This window comes from Capra hircus, chromosome 11, assembly GCF_001704415.2.
Source record: "Capra hircus breed San Clemente chromosome 11, ASM170441v1, whole genome shotgun sequence".
Classification (NCBI taxonomy): Eukaryota; Metazoa; Chordata; class Mammalia; order Artiodactyla; family Bovidae; genus Capra; species Capra hircus.
Genome location: NC_030818.1, coordinates 100,870,357 through 100,885,983, shown reverse-complemented (window position 1 = coordinate 100,885,983; position 15,627 = coordinate 100,870,357). Strand labels below are relative to the sequence as shown.

Genomic DNA, 15,627 nt, shown 5'->3' with positions numbered 1-15,627 from the left:
CTGAGTTACACAAGCAGAGATACAAAGCCAGCCTGCTGTGACTGCCCATCTCCTGCTGCCACCGGCCGCTCTGCGAGAGCTGGGGGCACCCCCGTCCTGGGCTTCTCCCTGGGACACGACCCCCCTCCCTCCACCGGCTGCTCTCTGTCTGCCCCTACTTGGGAAAGGCGCAACCCCGCCACCTCCTCCCTGGGCAGGCTGCACTCCCCGCCTGATATCCTGGGAGCTTGGGTTTCAGGGGATGCATGTTGGCTGCGTGTTGAGATGACCCCTGCCACCTACCAGCGAAATCGACCCCAAAAAAGGAACTCGCAGGGGCTCTTACACCAGCCGCGCATTCCTCAGGGCTGCCGCCCTCCGGTGAGTGCAGGACCTTATCTGGCTGAGCACAGCTGATACAGCCTTCTGGAGAGATGTCACATGCCACCTCGATGGGGGATTAAGCAGAGAATTTGAGGTCAAGGGTTTAGGCCAAACCAGCTTCTATTTATAAAAAAGTGCCTCGGGGGGGGGAAACAGAAGGGCAGGAGATGGCTCTGTGTGGGTGCCGGTCAGCAGGGGGACATGCTGGGGCAGTTCAGCACCTGTCACTCAGTCACACTGCTCCGTGAAAGCCAGGCCTGCCACTGGCCCACCGCCGTGACAAAGGTCCTTTGTCTCAAGATGGCCCCGTTAGGAGCACACGCGCGGGAGGAAAGGACCCTGGGCCAGGCATGTGGACGTCTGGCAACCAGCTCTGTGGCTGAGGGGCCTCCTGCAAGAACAGGTGGAGACGAGCTTTTCAATTCCTCGAGGACCAAAAGGGTCCCCATGATAGGACTGAAGTCCAGGCTCTCTGAAGGAGGCAGACGCCCTGTTTAGTGCAATGGACGGACAGACGCTCACTCTTCTTTCACAAACTGCACAGAAAATAGGGGAAGTCACCAGGGACCCAATCTTGCGCTGGGGCTCCTGAAACCCAGCGTGCTGCGCCGGCAGACTCCTCTTCTGATGAGCGGCAGAAACTGCTGACCTCAGTCCGAGGCGTCCAGGCCCCATCTCAGTCCGGCTGAACCAGAAGCTGCCGGCCTGGGGCCTGTGGGTCTGCGTCACCCAGAGCCGCTGGCAGAGTGGGGGCCGGCAGGGCAGGCTCTGGCCCCGGCTCCTCGCCGAGGTCTACCCTCCCCACAAGCCCACATTAGCAGCGAGGCCATGCTGGCTGCAATGTGACACACTAAATCGCATGGAAAACTTTTATTAGAATGTTTCAAAATAAAACTTTCCAGTATACGAAAATCTAAATAATTGTCCCTTTCCACCCCTCCCCTGCTAATGGCCAGGCTGTCCCACTCTGAGCCTGAAAGGTAACATACGCTTCTGCCTGCGCCTGGTGCAAGGCAGTGTCTGTCAGAAACTGCCTAGGGTGTCACAGGCCTAAGAACTAAATACTCCCAGATCTGAAGAACTCTGCCTCACAAGCACTTCAGCGAGACTGAACTCGACCTCCAGGCCACGCTAGCACACGCGTGTGGTGGCCAAGGGCAGCAGCGATGTCGTCTCAGCTCCTGGGCCTACCCAGGTCTGCAAGCACTGCAGTTCACAGACAGGAGCCAGGGGCGGTCAACCACATCACCAGCGCCTGCTGGAATGAAAGCGGTTTCTCATTCGACTGCCCACCTCCTTGCCAGAGCGTGAGAATCACTTGTGGGATGCTCAGCGCCCAGAGCCAAGTTGGGAAGAGGGGCTGAGGGCTTCTCAGGGCGGCGCCGCCATCGCAGGCCCTGCTGCTTCCATGCTCCTCACAGCCGCCCGCGCTCTGAGGGGCTTGTGCCGCTTCCAAGACTTGGCTAATGCCCGCGTCGGTGAGCTTCTTTCCCTCCAACTAGCCGCCATACTGGCATCTCGAGGGGCCTGATGCCAAGCAGCAGAAAGAAGTGAAGAAGAGACAGCAAGTCACAGCCTCAGAAAGGTGCTGGCCGGCACATGACCTCTTCCCTCTGGGGGGCCGTCTGGGAGAAGCGCCAGCCTGGCCACAGCCTGCACCAGACCCTTCTGGAGGCCGCCTCTGCAGAGAGACACTGCTGGCTACCGCCAGGCGGTGCAGGCTCCTCAGAGCCCAGAAATGGGGGACCTTTCTCCCTGCCTGTGACCGGAGGAGGCCCATACACATTCCGTGCGGATACAGACCGAATAGTTTAATAGCAGGGGGGGACAACCAACACAAAACGCAACGCAGAACACGCAGTCAGGCATCTCTGGAGTTTGGTTTCTGCTGTTTCTTTGAGGGGGTGGTGTATTTCAATGAGAGCATCCAGTTCAGAGGACTGCTGCAGAGTTTCTCAGAGAAGGGGAGCTGAGAACGCACCGGGTCACAGGGATGGAAAGGAGTGCCAACACCCACTCAGCTTCTCCAGCCACCAAAGCCCTGGACAGACCTGCAAGGAAGTGCCGGGAGAGGCAGGTCAGCTACTGCTCTAGGAAGGGCTCCGGAGCTCATGCAACTGCCTGTGTTCAAAGAGCAGGACTTGGAATTTCCAGTGTCAGGCAGTTCTGCACAGACGCAGAAAGTGAGGACAGAAAAACAGGACTTGGGGATGGGCTTGGAGCCCAGGGCGCTTCTGAGAATGAACAGGGAAATAAGGAAAAGCATCTCTCGGGTTCTGCCTTCCAGGCTCTGCTCAGCAGAAGGCACCGTCCTCTCTCTTACACATGGCCCAGGAGAAGGCCAGGCCTGGAACCTCTGGCCACATGCCTACTGAGAGCAGCAAGTCCACACAGCCCAAAACCTGCTGCTGAAATGCCATTTCCAGAACAAGATTTTAAACAGGAAAAATAGATACCAAACTGTACAAACAGACCAAAACTACTGTTTTCACATACTGCACAGGCTTCTACCCTTACTTAATGACTCAAAACTGAAGAGGGGTACTTACGAGTTAGAAGATCCAAAGGTGAATCCTGAAAAAGAGGAAAAGGGTGCAGTTAGAACACACAGACGCCTGAAAGGCAAAGGTGGTCTCTAGGGCGCCTTGGCCCCCTCCCTGTGTCTCCATAGGAAGCCCTCCTCCCACAAGACGCAGGCCGGGAGGGGGTGGGGGCAGGAAGGGGCGTGGTCTGCTGGCTGTTTCAGGGTCTGTCCCATCTCCACCGTGGCCAGCAGAGGGTCACGGCAGGCCTCCTCTCACTGTTGCTGATGCCACACAAACTCATTTCATCAAGAAAACGTGCTTTTTCTACTTCCCCCATCCACTTGCTTTCTCTTCTCCTTGAGGCCAGAGCAGCTAGACACTCGGTTTGAGGGCCAGCCCTGCTGCTCACTGTCTAGTCCTTGGAGCAAACTGGCCCCTTGCGGTTTCTGTGTCATTTGTAAAATAATGACAACACCTAACTTTTGCATCTCATAAGTGTGCTGCAAAGGTATTCTACTATCTGAAGAAGTAGGGCATCAAATGAAAGACATTTTGTAAAGTTTCTACCTCTTAGTTTTACTTTCTTCTATATCTTTTGAGTCTTCTGGTTTAGACTTTTATATCAAGGTCTAGTTAGAATGGATATTTTTTGGGGTCCTCAAATCTTGAGAGAAAAGTCAAGTCAGCCATTTCTTTATTTGGTAAGAAACAGCACAGTGTTACAAGTCTGATTAAAACCTAAAAAGAACACTGTGTCTTTCTAGCACTTTCAGCTTTTCAAGTACCAGACTGAATGGCCAGGTAAAATCATTCATTCTTTTGGAGGGTCAGGGTAGGGGTGAGGGTTGTCAGACATTTACTGGGGGAACAAAAGGAGAGACCACAGTGTAGGGAGAGGTCAGGCTGCCCACCTCCTCCGCCTGATCCGAAGCCTGAGAAGCCGCCGCTCTGGCTCCCAAACCCAGCAGACTGCTGGGACAGCGATCCGAAAGTCGGTGCGTTCTGGCTGGCGAGGGTGCCAAACGACGTGGTGTTGCTGCTGCTCCCGAACCTGCGTCCCGGTGAGAATGGAGACTGCGGTTAGCGTGGCCACACGGTCCCTCTGCTGCCCAACAGCCTCAGCCCCCCTCCCGAGTCTCAGGATGCGCGACATACATGATTCGAAGTGATGAGCTTGGTTTAAACTGGCAGCCTCTCAGAAAAAGTAGGCTAGAGCCCAGAGCAAACCTTTGCCTCAGCTTCGTGAAGAAAAATAAAGGGCTGCAGTATGAAACCCCACTTGTCCAGTGTTTGGGTTTTCCTCTGCTGTCTGGAACTTCCACGTCACTGGTCCTGGGCTAATCTCACCCATGCCTCGGGCCTCTCATACACGGCTGTGGGAAGCCCTCAGGTCTCAGCCAGGGTCAGAGACAGACTCACGACGGGGACCTGAAGAACGGTGATGGGCTCTTTGGGAGATGTCCCACCAAAACTGGTGCTTGATTCTGCTGGACAACTCGGAACTAACCAGCCAGTCAGGATTTATGTGGGCGAGCCCCTGGCCAGGGCAGAACCTGATCCTTTTTTTTTGCTAGTGAAGAAAATAGCTGGTTTCAAATAAATAAATAAAAACCTCAAGATTCCCAGTCAACTACAAACCTTCCAGCAACTTTGTAATATCATGTGCTGGGCGGCCACTGCAGAAAACAGTATCTGTCAGAACCTGCCAGAAAACTGGTTTAAGTCGCCCCCAACTCTCCTTTCAAAGCTTTCCTTAATTTCGGGTTTCCTGACTTCCTGGGAGCAGCTTAAGAGACCCATCAGTCTCTACATGAAATCCAAGAAGCAATGTATCAACTCGCTCACTTTCCTTGAAACTTGCCTGCATGTCTGCACCAGCCTCTTTCATGGAGAGGTGAGGAGGTAGTGAGCAAGGGCTCCATTTGAGTTTACTTTTGAGACAAAGATGCTCCCGCTTTGCCAGCACTCATCCCATGTGCCCTAACAGTGCTCCCAAACGGCCCTGGCCCCACCCACCAGCTCTGTAGTGTTACGAGTCCCGAGCCAGGGTTGAGGGCTGTGAAAGGCCCAGCAGACAGTAACTTTAGATATTCATATACTTCCTTCGAATGAGACACTTTGTAGTCATCACCACATATATTTCACTGGGATTTTGTGATGTGGTGAAGGCTATTTTCTCCTTGGGGTTTTGGTAACCAGACTGAATTTCTGGGGCCCTCTGGAGCAAATCTCTACTATGGCATTTTCAAGTGAGCATATACACCAAGCAGTAAGAGCAGCCTTGAAGGCAGAGCGGCCCTGGAGACTCTGCAACGTGTCCAGGGCCCAGACGGTGCCTGTGGAAGCTGGCCCGGGGACTGTGGGTGGGAGTCCTATGCTGGGGGTCTGCAGTGCAGCAGGGGGCTTAAGGAGCTGTCTGCTCAGGGACAGCAATCGCAAGAGAAAAGAATTTGGTAAAAACTGTTCATTCGGAATTTCCTAACACAAGTCACCACACGAGGGGCAATCTTGCAGTAAGGGCAGACTGTTTTTCTTCCTTTAACCAATCCTTTAGCTCTGCTAGGAGAGCAGGGATCTGCTAGACACCTATCAGGGGACAGGAACGCGGCTCATGTCCAGCAAGAACTGGACAGAGTCTGGCCTTATCCCTGCAGAGAACAGGAATCCCGGAGTGACTGGTTTGCGGATTTTGAGGAAAGGAATTTCAGCTTAGTCAAGAAAAGGGGAAACAGAAGAATTTTCTTTTCAAAACAGGAGTACTGGGCCCCAGTGCTTCTGCTGACCCGAGCCTGGGGGCTTCCTCTGGCCTCTCCCGGGGGGCTTACCCGAATCCTCCCGCGCTGGCGGCAGCAGTGCCCTCTCCGAACACTTTGCCTCCCGTCGAGCCCAGAGGGCTTGTAAAGGCTGGGGCTGAACCGAATGCTGGCACCCCTCCAAACCCAGGGGATCCCCCAAAAGTAGGAGGGCTGCCAAACACTGGAGCAGCACCGAAGCCACCTGAGCAAAACAGAGGCAAACAAAGAGAAACAGGGAGAAATAAAGGAGGAGACAGGAAGAGAAGACAATGAGCAGTGAGAAACCAAATCAAAAGAGGAAGAAGGAGAAAGGGGAAAATACATTAGAACTTCAAATTCAAAAAATTATAGCAAAGGGCAACACCCCTTCTATCAGCAAAATAATAAACCCAAACCCAACCAAACTGCCACCCCCTCCATTTCCAGCAGAAGGGTCTGCGGTCCACGTAGGAGCACATCTTGGAGTTCTAAGAACCCAGGAGACCTCATGTTTGTCTGTGAGCTCCCCGGGCCTTCCCAGAGGCAAGCTGGACTCCTCAGCTCCACATTTTGTGAGATCCAACTGCCATGAAGAACCAGCTTGGCCACATCAGGCCCCCACCTGGCCCCCCTGCCATGTTTTGAGACTCTTCACTGAAAAGTCACATGCAAGAGATTCAATCCCTACCCAGCTGTCAAAATGGTCAGAGTTTATTACTTATCATCACATAGGCAAGGTCTCTAGCTTCACAGAAACACGAATTAGAGGCTCACGGTCCCCTCTCAGGGAGGACCTACGAGCTGGGTTCCGAGGAGACGCAGCGCCGCGGGGCGCTGGCGCTCGGCCAGGAGCTCGTTACTTATTTACAGCCTGATGCCTCTCCGTCTCTCTCAGGAGTCTCCCTCTCCCTGCACAGAAGAATTAACAAAAAGCTCTCTCTCTGCAGTCAGGAACTACTCAATAAAAAAAGGCACACTGTGTTTCTTGTCTGGAGGACGGCTGCTGTATGAATGAGACAGAACCCTCCATCAGCGGGCAAGGCGAGCCCTGAGTCTACCAGCCCGTGGGCAGGCTCCCGGCACTGCTGCTCACGTGGACACAGGCCCACAGGGGCGGCACCCACGCAGGTGGCCGCACATGAAGGGCCAGGCGTGCCCGGGGCCGCCTCCCCCGACTGGTAGATGCCTGCCAAGTGGCAAGACAGAAGGCCCTTGCCTGACTGTTCTTCCTGCCCCCGAGGAGGATTCCCAAACCCCAAGACTCTGCTGACATCGTTCTAGGACATTAGCAGAGACACTCGCCGAGCGTCTATTGAACAGAACACAGCAAAACAGTACAAGAGGTGTGCTCTGAAGGGAGGAATGGTGGCCCAGGCCAAGCCAGGAGGCGACTGGGCCAGCGAGATGGGGCCCTTATTCTCGCCCAAGTGGAAAGTGAACCCCGGTGTTAGAGGGATCACCCAGGCCTTCTTATTATGAGTGTAATCACCCATAAGCTTCTGCTGCCTGCATCAGGCAAGAGCAAACGCTGGATGTGAAAGGCTGGCAGCTGACCGCCTTAGCTAGCTGCTGCTCTCTGGTTCGATCGTTTGCTCATTCACCAGGAACAGCAGGAGCACAACTGAGAAGGCGATTTCCGTGCGGGCTCACATTTGGGTCTACAGTCTGTATTTTAAAACCTTGAGTGAAATTCCAAGCCATGATAATGGAGGCTGCTGGGTTACAAATATAACAGACTGGAAAAAAAAAAGTGCTAAAAAACCCTTGCAGTTGAATTATTTAAGACTGATCACGGATCTGGTTACACTTTCTTCCTGGACACACAGACCTTCACCTAGTACTTTGTACTCAATATTGTTCAGAGTTCCTGGTGGAAGGTAAGTGAAAAATGAGAAGTCACAATGGTACAGAAAGTATACTGGATGGAGAGAGGAGATTACACGGGTATACACAACGCCCCAAAACAACGGATCCACCTCACAGCTAGACTAGAGAAGAGAATGAACGGTGATCCGGGCTTCACTGTTGGAGACAGACAGCTCACTCCTGATGCTGAGGGTTCCAATTTTATTAGATGCTTACATTTTCACGATTTTCTTCTCCAAAAGAGACAGGAGTTTAGTACTCAATAAGACATCCGATTTACTGAGGGCCCTCCAAGTGCCAGGTACTGTTCACCAGTTTCAATCCTCCCTGTAAACCCGGGACCCTGACTTCACAGGGGAGGACACCGAGGCTCAGAGAAGATGCCCCATGTCTAGAATGAGCCACTGGTGAGTGGCAGAGCTTGGATGGGAATAAAGGCAGGGTGACCACACGACCACCTAGCACCTCACCACCATGCTGCCCCCTCCACTGCCACCAAAGCCAGTAACTCCGGCGGCAGAACATGGCGTGACCCAGTGGACTGGGGCAGCAGGTCACTGTCAGTCTGTTCCACTTCCTGTCCTCTGTTCAAATCATCTCCAGTGGTTATTTTTTACTGCAACTGTACTCAAGGGAGGAGGGCTGCTTCTGGAATTTTTTAGAGACCCACCCAAACCCACAATCTGAAATTCCTGGAGTCCTCAATCGAGGTGGTTCCATGGGGCAAGTCATGAAATAGGAAAAACCAGTCTGAAAAGTGGGTGGATGCATTTTCTCTCAGACTGAAAAAACAAAAGGGTCAAGTTCTCAACTCAACTGGAACGTGACCCCAGGATAAGGAACAACAGAGAAGACACAAGAGTTGAAGAAAACATGATCAGGTTCCTCAAAAGATAAATTAAAAGGTCTTGATGATTAATAAACTAAACTATCTTAAAAAAAAAAAAAAAAAACTATCTTAGTCAAGTGCTATTTGCCCTGTTAACTGGGACCAAAAGATTTGCAGCCCTTTTGTTTTTAAATCACTCTCTGCAGGAAGTGTTTTTAAATCACTCAAAGCTGCAAAATGCAGCTGTGGTGCTCATTCCTATTCCACTTCAGATTCTAGGAAAGAGCATCAAAAGCTAGCAAAGACTGGCCCACGCCAGGCACAGGTCTGAGTACAGGTGCCCAGTGCATTAGGAAACCGCAGTAACTTCAGTTCTGAAAGGTGGGATTCCAGGTACTAATTCGGGGCAGCCACGCTCCCCTGTCAGAGGCATCCAGGCGGCTGCTCCTTCGGGAGGGTCCTTCCTCTGCAATCCCCACACAGAGTCCGCAACACACACCCAGGGAAGCATCCTGCCTGCTCACCTGTGGGGCATTTGCTTAAACAAACTGCTTGCTCAGCAGGTTAAGGCTCCTTGCCCCCAAAAATCTTTTCACACAATTTTCCACAAGACAAGGGCAGGTATGCAGCCCCTCTGTAGAGCTCAGACACAGAAATAGGATAGATGGGGCAGCTGACAGAGATGAAGGATTTTTTTTTGCAGGTAAATATATACTGGTCTTTAAAATCTTTAATTGCAAGTATAATAATACACGATTATAAAAAAAAGCCACACAGTTTACAAATATACATTTTACAAGTGATGCTGGGATAAAAAGTAGTACTGCAATGTTCTTTATCCCTAGGTAGGGTATATTCAGAAGTGAAAATTAATTGTGATGTATCATTATGCTATGCAAACTGTATACATACAAGAGCATGTGATATAGTTATGTGATTATACTTGATAAAAAGTTTAAAAAAAAGTGACTTGGGTAGGACAAAATGATATAGACATAAGAAATTACACGGACCATCTGTCTTACCCATCACAGGTAATAGGCACCCAAGCAAATATGACTCAGTATGCTTTCTTGTTTATGTTTCAAGTTACAGTCTTATAGGCTCCCTTCTTTGGTTGTTAAATGCAACTGTAAATATCCACAATGTTTTCTTCCCTATGAAGACACTACACTCTGTTAAGGGCTGCATGACATGCATTCTGTACTTAGTACGTCTCCAGAGACAGAGAGCAGTGTCAGGAATGTAGTAGATGCTCAATGAAGAGAATGAATTTGGCAGAAGAGTATCTTCATCTGCATTCCAGTCACCTCCCTCGAGAACCAGCCTGGAGAGCTCTGCTTCCAAAAGTCTATGCATATTACATACACGTGTAACCATAAGCATAGCAAATAGGCAGAGCAGTACCTGTTTTATTCGGAGTGGAAAACCCAAAGCCTTGGGAGGCCACGCTTCCTCCACCAGAGCTGAAAGTGCCAGCAGGCTTCTGGTCTCCAAATGATGAGCTGGCAAATCCGCCAAATGTCTTGGCTCCACTGTTTCCGAACAGGTTAGATGTATCTGAAGAGATGAAGAACATGTGTGAGGGAAGTCAGAGGAAGAAAGATGTCCTCACGTACTCCTCAAAACAGAGAAGGAAGAAATCTCACTAGGCGTTTGGGGAGATGGGCGTGACAAAGAAGTCAAGAACCCAAGGATGCTGGGTGGCAGTGAGACAGAAACCTCCTTTGATGTGTATGTATCTTCATGACAAGCTTGTAATCATTCTAGTGCCCAGGCTCAGGATTTCCTGATATGATGTTACAGGCACAAAACAAAGGGAGGCAACAGGTTCCAAGGAAGGGCTCTTCTGCAGAAATGCACCTGTGAGCCCACAGGTAGCAGATGTGTCCAACAGGGGGCCCACCCCGCGGCCACATGAGACTCGGCTTCTGAAGAACGGGGATGGTGTTCATGGATCTCCTCACATGAAGACCAACTTCAAATTTTGTCAAAACTAGAGAAAACAAAGCTAGAGTGAATTCAAACTGAGCACACTGACTTCCAATCCTACTCTTACATGCCTGCCATTGCCGGCTCTGCACAGAGAATGCAGGCAGAATAGGAAAGATCCCGCTGCTCCTCCTTCTGGTTGGATGGAAGCTCGGGATATTCTGAAGAACATAAGAGGCCAGCAGGACTTCCAGTCCCACTTCCTCTTTCTAAGAGGTTCAGAGTAAGCCCTTGACCTTTTAGATGCTTATATGGTGGGTTGCTCCCTCAGCTGAATTGGCTCCAAGAATTAAAGGAAAAAAGGAATTGAGCTCCTAAAAATCAAGATGGGGGTCAAGTTTTTTGTTACAGATACTGCAAATCTGACAGGCAACATATAAACTGCCAAAAGTCAAAAACACGGACGCTCCTGGGGAGTACACACAGCATGCTATGTAACAGGAATTTTTCTTTAACCCTTTACTGGGAGGAGCGGGGAGGGACGACTCACATTTCCCCACCTTGCTGTGATGGGTGTTTTATTACAATGAGCTTGCACCCATAGTAAGGCAGCAAACTGCTCTCTTTAAAGAGGATCACTGCTCAGACACAGGCATGGACAGGAGGCTGCAATGACATGCTCTGGGTGGGTGTGGAGAGCTGACTGCACGGCACCAAGAGAGACGTACAGACAACTGCATGGGCCAGACAGGTGCTCACAGGGAGGGTGATGGATGGGAGAAACGTGGAGGGTGACTCTCCAAGACGAGCTGTCTGAAGAGGGGGTCCACCACTAACCTGTCAAGGTCAGGGCCTCTCTTCTTGCTCTGCTGCCAATCCAACCCCAGTGTGAGATGCAACTCTGTTAACACTTCTGGTTTCAATGCTCTTGATCCAGAACCCAGCAAGTGCAGAGCCTCATCTCAGGGACCCAGCCATCTCTAATTTCCATGCGCCAGTAACACAGAGCCCCAGACCACGGCATGGTCACCTGCTCTGTAAAACTATTGCTGCCAGTCTAAGAGCTTGGCTGTGAGCATGTCAGGCACTGACAGCATGCGCGGGTAGCAAATTCCTTTTCATCACCATCATATATGGTCCCAGGGGGCTACGTATCCCCTAGTGGAGCCTGCAAAATGCCTCTTGAGCAGTCTGATCCTTTCCTGATCCAAGGTGACTGAGGATTACATTAGATCCCTTCAATGGCGGTGCGTCTGATACTAGAAACAAAAACCAGGCTTCCCAGCCATTCCTTTCATTTGGTATTTCAAGAAGAGAGGGCGATGATTTTCTGACCTTGTTAGTGCTAACAAGGCAAAAATTCCAAATAACAAACGAATTCAAGTGTAAGATTAGAGACTAGATCTCCTCTTGGAGAAACCAGAAATACAGAGGTGAAATGATTTTACTGGAACCGTGTTGGAAGACCTGAATTCCAGGGAGGTCAGAGAACATTTACAAGCCTTTGGGCTTCTTTATCCCTTTATCTCTTTAAGACTCCTTGGTCTTTAGGATGTTCAAAGACATTACAGGGGGATAAATGAGTGGTGCAGTCAGCCTTGGCTTAGAAAACGTAATAATCGACGGGAAAGGACTAAGCCTTCCTGAGTCAAGGTTTCCTCACACATAATTCACATGGCCCCAGGGGTTACCTGTCTTCGGTAGAGTCTCCCGGGAAGAAAGAGAGAAGAAACCTTTGCAGTGTGAACTTCAGGATACAGAACACTCCAGCACCAAGCACCAGTCATATCCCTAGCTTGTCTTCTGAGATCACTGCATAGTTAGTTCCAATTATTTTTCAGGGCTAAGGAGGGCAGCTCCAGGACTACGCAGCCCGGGGTCTAAATGTCACCAGGGGAGGGGCTGGCCTCCCAATCTGTGCTCTGATCTATCTGCAGGGGAACATGTTCAATGAATGCCATGCAAAGCAAGCATGAGGGCCATCAGACAGGGTGCACAGGGAGGGGTTCCATTCCATGGCGGGGCTGGAAGATCTCAGGAGGCAACACAGTGGATCAGAGCTCTGCACACATGCTTGGATGAAACCCCTCTTACACTACTTAATGGCTATTACCTCTGGAAGCCCACACCCTCTCTCTGAATCTATATCTTTATTGATAAAATGGGGACGGCCACATCTGAAACTAATGACACCATCCTAATGGCAGAAAGCAAAGAAGAACTAAAGAGCCTCTTGATGAAGGTGAAAGAGGAGAGTGAAAAAGCTGGCTTAAAATTCAACATTCAAAAAACTAAGATCATGGCATCTGATTCCATCACTTCCTGACAAAGAGATGAGGAAAAAACGGAAACAGTAACAGACTTTATTTTCTTGGGCTCCAAAATCACTGTGAACAGTGACTGCAGCCATAAAATTAAATAAAAGACGCTTGCTCCTTGGAAGAAAAGCTATGACAAACCTAGACAGCATATTAAAAAGCAGAGATTTCATTTCACTGACAAAGGTCCATAGAGTCAAAGCTATGCGTTTCTAGTAGGTCCTGTACAGATGTGAGAGTTGGACCATAAAGAAGGCTGAGTGCAGAAGAATTGATACTTTCGAACTGTGGCGCTGGAGAAGACTCTTGAGAGTTCCTTGGACAGCAAGGAGATCAAACCAGTCAATCCTAAAGGAAATCAACCCTACAGTTTTCAAAAACTGTTAATGTACTCGAGTTCTAAGATCTCTCTGTTTTAGGTTCTAAATTCCTACTAGCAGAACAAAAATTTCTGATTATATAATTTTGCAACTTTAAAGATGTGTGTGTATCTTCACTACAATCTTTCCTTACATATTACTAGATAAACAGTGACATCAAAATAACTGATCTGTCAATATGTGAGTCTCAGGAAAGAGAGTTTTGCTTGTAACTACATGAGCCTCATCATCAAGGAAACCTCTGTCCCATCTGGAGAACATTAGCGCCCGATACCTTGTTGTTCAGCTGCTCAGGTGTGTCCAGCTCTTTGCCACCCCATGGACTGCAGCATGCCAGGCTCCTCTGTCCTTCACTATCTCCCTGAGTTTGTCCAAACTCATGTTCATTGAGTCAGTGATGCTACCTAACCATCTCATCCTCTGTCGTCCCCTTCTCCTCTTGCCCTCAATCTTTCCCAGCACTGGGGTCTTTCCCAATGAGCGATCATGTAATCATCACACAGATGAGAGAAGCTTCTGGTGGTGCATATTTAATGAGAGCAGCTAAGATGAAGATTGACAGGTGCCTGACTTCCCAACTCAGTCTTCATCAGCAACACAATATTGTTTTTTAGAAGATTTAAACAAACAAATTTCTTTCAGTTCCAATCACGAATAGACAGATCAACAAGGAATTAGCTGAAGAAGAAAGTGCCAGCACAAAGATACAGCTTCGTTTGAAAATAAGACAAAAGTGTAAGAGCCGAGAAATAATGATGGCTTCAACTTTTGTGTGACATTTCTCTACAGTAGCTGTATTTTAAAGCAAATTCAAAGCAAGTCCAACACAAATGAAAATCCAGATGCTCCTCCGAGCACACCCAGCCTGTTCGGCTGCTCTCTTTTATGCTTGTCTGCTTGCATTCATTTCAAGTCATCTCAGTCCTAAGAAACAGAGCAATGTGGGCCTTGGGAGAGACGATGGGAGTAGCTCAGTGCATAGATCCTCTCTCCCTGCAGCTCTGATGTCTTTTCATGGTTATATAGGACATCTCATTAAAAACCCCAAAATGAAAAACAAAATCAAAACAGACCGCACTGCTCTGGGGGAGAGATTTTAAATGGGCCTTCCAGACCTTTCCTCCCTTGCTACCCTTGTCACTGAAGCTCTGATACTGCCAGGAGAATGACAATGACATCAGGGGACCCAGAGACCAGGAAAGTTTCTGAACTTACTTGGGGTAGCTGTGGACCCAAAGCCCCCGCTGGCCGAGCTGAATGGGTTTTTGTTGGCTGCATCCTGGCTGGGTTTTCCTCCGAGGCCGCTGAAGAAGCCTCCCCCTCTTCCAGCGTTTCCAGACCCAAACACGCTGCCGCTGGAAGAGGACGACTGCTAGGAGACAAAAGGGACAGGAAGCCAGGGAGGATGAGAGGTCACGGTAAAATGGCAGGCCCCGTCCACAGAGAGCAGCTCACAGCTGTGCAGATGGAACGAGCAAGGGAACGCTGATCAGTGCTGGTGCAGATGTTCTAACGACCAGAGAGGGAGCTGAACTCTGGATGGAATGGTCCCTACAACCACACGTTCTCAAGTTATTCTACGTTGCCAGTTCTCTGAAAACATCACTTGTGGTAGGTGGGAGCCCGAACAGTTTACCTGCCCTGATTCCTGGGGCAGGGAAACCCAACCCTTGGGAGCTCCCCCAAATGTGAAGGTTTAAATACATTTCTAGGTTATGATGGGCATCACTTATTTTCATTCATCCTGTGTTTGGCTGAACTCATCAGCAACTGACTATCAGTGATTTACACAGTCTTTTCTCCCAATTTGTGCACTTTTATTTCATAATGACTTTCCCAGTGCTGCAGAAATAAGCTTAAATTAGCTCCATTGTTGAAATGATGACCACAGCTGAATCCTGTCCAAATCTGCAAATCTCACACTCTGAAGGTGTTAAATGTAGGCGCATGCTGACACAGAGCTGGACCCAGCACCACATGTACTTCTGCTGAGGAACTAGCTCTTTAAGGAAGACGGGTGCCAGATTTGAGGGGCCATTAACACTAGTTAGATACGTTACTCGCTGGCTGGTAACGAAGAATACAGCGGGCCAGTAGAGACGGGCCGCTGTGCGTAGGTGGAGAGGTGCCGAAGTCCCTCTTCTGTAAGATGGGGAAAATAAACTACTCACCTCCCAACACTGGGTGACATACATCAGCTGGAAATGTAGTGCCCTTTAGAAAAGTGCCTCAAATGTAGCTGACATGCTCAGAAATGGTTGCTGGTATTTCAACAACCACCAGCCAGCGACTGAGCACTTGCTCTGTGCAGGCACTTTCCTAAGGTCTTTACACACAATCATTTAATCCCCCAAAGAAGCCAGACCTCTAACGGGCGGTCCCTGAGACAGGCTCCCAGCGGGCCCCTGCTCTGGGGGGATGCAGTCGCCGCCTGCAGTCTGAACTGCCCGATCAAGACTGGACCGCAGGAAGGGGCCACCGGCGTGCTGCTCCCCTGTGACCCTGCTCACACAGCTGCTAGAACACTTGAAGACAGCAGTCAAGTCGCTCCGCTCCTGCTTACAAACTCTGAAAAGAAACTACGCGCTTTGGCCCCGCCCATCTCTCAGCATCACCCTTTATCCCCCGCCTTCTTTTGTG

The 15,627-nt window shown here is 49.9% G+C and overlaps 1 protein-coding gene across 2 annotated transcripts in view; it reads right to left on the bottom strand.

Annotated features, from left to right (window-relative positions):
* The window catches only part of NUP214 (nucleoporin 214), an 89,766-nt gene continuing 75,357 nt past the window's right edge, over window positions 1,219-15,627 (bottom strand). The window contains exons 31-36 of one of the 2 annotated variants that reach the window (XM_018055995.1): window positions 14,203-14,359; window positions 9,765-9,917; window positions 5,714-5,885; window positions 3,800-3,939; window positions 2,913-2,937; window positions 1,219-2,414 (exon numbers count right to left, since the gene is read on the bottom strand). In XM_018055995.1, the coding sequence (XP_017911484.1) occupies window positions 2,381-2,414; window positions 2,913-2,937; window positions 3,800-3,939; window positions 5,714-5,885; window positions 9,765-9,917; window positions 14,203-14,359 (681 nt within the window). In that variant the 3' untranslated portion in view covers window positions 1,219-2,380. The remainder of the gene's footprint in view (window positions 2,415-2,912; window positions 2,938-3,799; window positions 3,940-5,713; window positions 5,886-9,764; window positions 9,918-14,202; window positions 14,360-15,627) is intronic. The other variant, XM_018055996.1, reaches the window with a different exon arrangement.